The 1,875-nt window shown below is 39.2% G+C and overlaps 1 protein-coding gene across 1 annotated transcript in view; it reads right to left on the bottom strand.

Annotated features, from left to right (window-relative positions):
* Positions 1 to 1,590: 1,590 nt before the first annotated feature.
* Positions 1,591 to 1,875, bottom strand: part of LOC102756278 (chromosome unknown open reading frame, human C4orf22) — a 19,281-nt gene continuing 18,996 nt past the window's right edge. The window contains exon 3 of the mRNA XM_006778226.1: positions 1,591 to 1,639. Within this exon, the coding sequence (XP_006778289.1) occupies positions 1,591 to 1,639 (49 nt within the window). The remainder of the gene's footprint in view (positions 1,640 to 1,875) is intronic.

Below are 1,875 nucleotides of genomic sequence, written 5' to 3'. Positions count from 1 at the left end.
CCAGAACATCTTATCATCCCCAAAAGAATCCCCATACCTGGTAGCAGTCATTCTCTGTTCACTCTTCCTTCAAACCACAAATCTACTTTCTGTCTATAGAAATTTACTTATTCTGGACATTTTATATAAATGGAACTATACATTACATAGCCTTTTTGTCTGGCTTCCTTTGCTTAGCCTAATGTGTTCAAGGTTTATCCATGTTGTAGCATGTAACAGTAAATCACTGCTTTTAAAAAAATATTTTTATTGATTTCAGAGAGGAAGGAGAGGGATAGAGAGATAGAAACATCAATGATGAGAGAGAATCATTGATTGGCTGCCTCCTGCATGCCCCCTACTGGGGATCAAGCCCACAACCTAGGCATGTGCCATTGGCCAGAATTGAACCTGGGACCCTTCAGTCCACAGGCCATTGCTCTATCCACTGGGTCAAACTGGCTAGAGCAGTGATTCACTGCTTTTTATGGCTGAATGCTATTTCATTGAGTCTATATACCACATTTTTTTAATCCATTAATTAGTTGATAGATACTTAGATTGTTTCATTTTATGGCCACTATGAATAATGTTGTTATGATCATTGGTGTATAATTTTTTAAGTGAATCTATGTTTTCAGTTCCCTTGGGTACATACCTAAGAGTGCAATTGCTGGGTCATATGGCAACTCTATTATCTAACTTTTTGAAGAACTGTTTTTCATTTTATATTCCACCAGCAACATAACTGTCTTTCATTTATCTAACCCTCAAATTTCTTGAGACTAGGACTTAAGTCGTATGCTAGAGTATCCCCTGCACCTAACATAGTGCCTAATGCAGTATGGTTGTCTATGAGTATTTGTGAAGTGAATTACTAAATAGCCAAGAATAATTTTCTTTGCCTTATGCCTTCTTCTAGAAAAGTAATTATCAAAATGCCCCTCCTTGATATCTCTAACTTTCATCTATCCAGACTCTTTCCTCTATCAAACTATTATAAGTAATGACATAGTCTTAGGTGCCAGCACTTCGTGAAATGGGTGCTCTCTGATTGCTAGAACAGATGTGATCCAGTTAAGGCTGCTCCCTACACATTAGAGAAGTTAATGTAAGATAATCCAATAGCAGAATCAAGTATTTCCAAGTTGGTACCGGTTGGTAAGCAGTCACATGTTCCTTCATATTTTCAAAGTGATCATCTAGCAAATATAGGCACAGGTCATGTGTGGCTCTAGAACACGCTCTCCTAGCCCAGCTGCCAATAACATACAATGGATCTGGCAGGGAAGGGAACAAAGTGACTCCCACATGGGACAAGAGGAAACATATGGAGCCCACCCATTACAGAGGGAGGCTGAGAAGATCTGCAGATGAAAGGGCCTTCCAATTCTAGCAGCTCTGGGTAGGGATTAATCTCCCATGACTGGCACTTAAGTCCTCTAATGACTTCCAGCTCTGGCCAGTATTGCATAGAGTAAATATCCACTTTGATCCTCAAACACAAAATGGACATGTACATGGATAAAATTTACATTTTAAACATAACAAAATTCATCTTGATATGAAATAGGATACATCTCTAATAAAATATGAATATACACTAATTCCTCATAAAATCTCACAAATATCTTCTTCTACGGACAAATGAGCATCTACACTAATAAAAGAGAAAAATGGTAATTGGCGTACGACACTACCCTTTTCATTGGCTAATCAGGGCTATATGCAAATTAACTGCCAACTCAGATGGCAGTTAATTGAAAACAAAGATGGCGGTTAATTTGCATATGTAGGCACAATGAAGGGAGGCTAAAGGGAAAGCAGGAAGAAGCCCCCTGCCACTGACTGTGATCGGAAACCCAGAGGGGAGCTAAGAGCTGGGGGGCAGGGCAG

The sequence above is a fragment of the Myotis davidii genome, unplaced genomic scaffold (assembly GCF_000327345.1).
Source record: "Myotis davidii unplaced genomic scaffold, ASM32734v1 scaffold449, whole genome shotgun sequence".
In the NCBI taxonomy this organism is placed as follows: domain Eukaryota; kingdom Metazoa; phylum Chordata; class Mammalia; order Chiroptera; family Vespertilionidae; genus Myotis; species Myotis davidii.
This window is presented reverse-complemented; position numbering and strand designations above follow the sequence as displayed.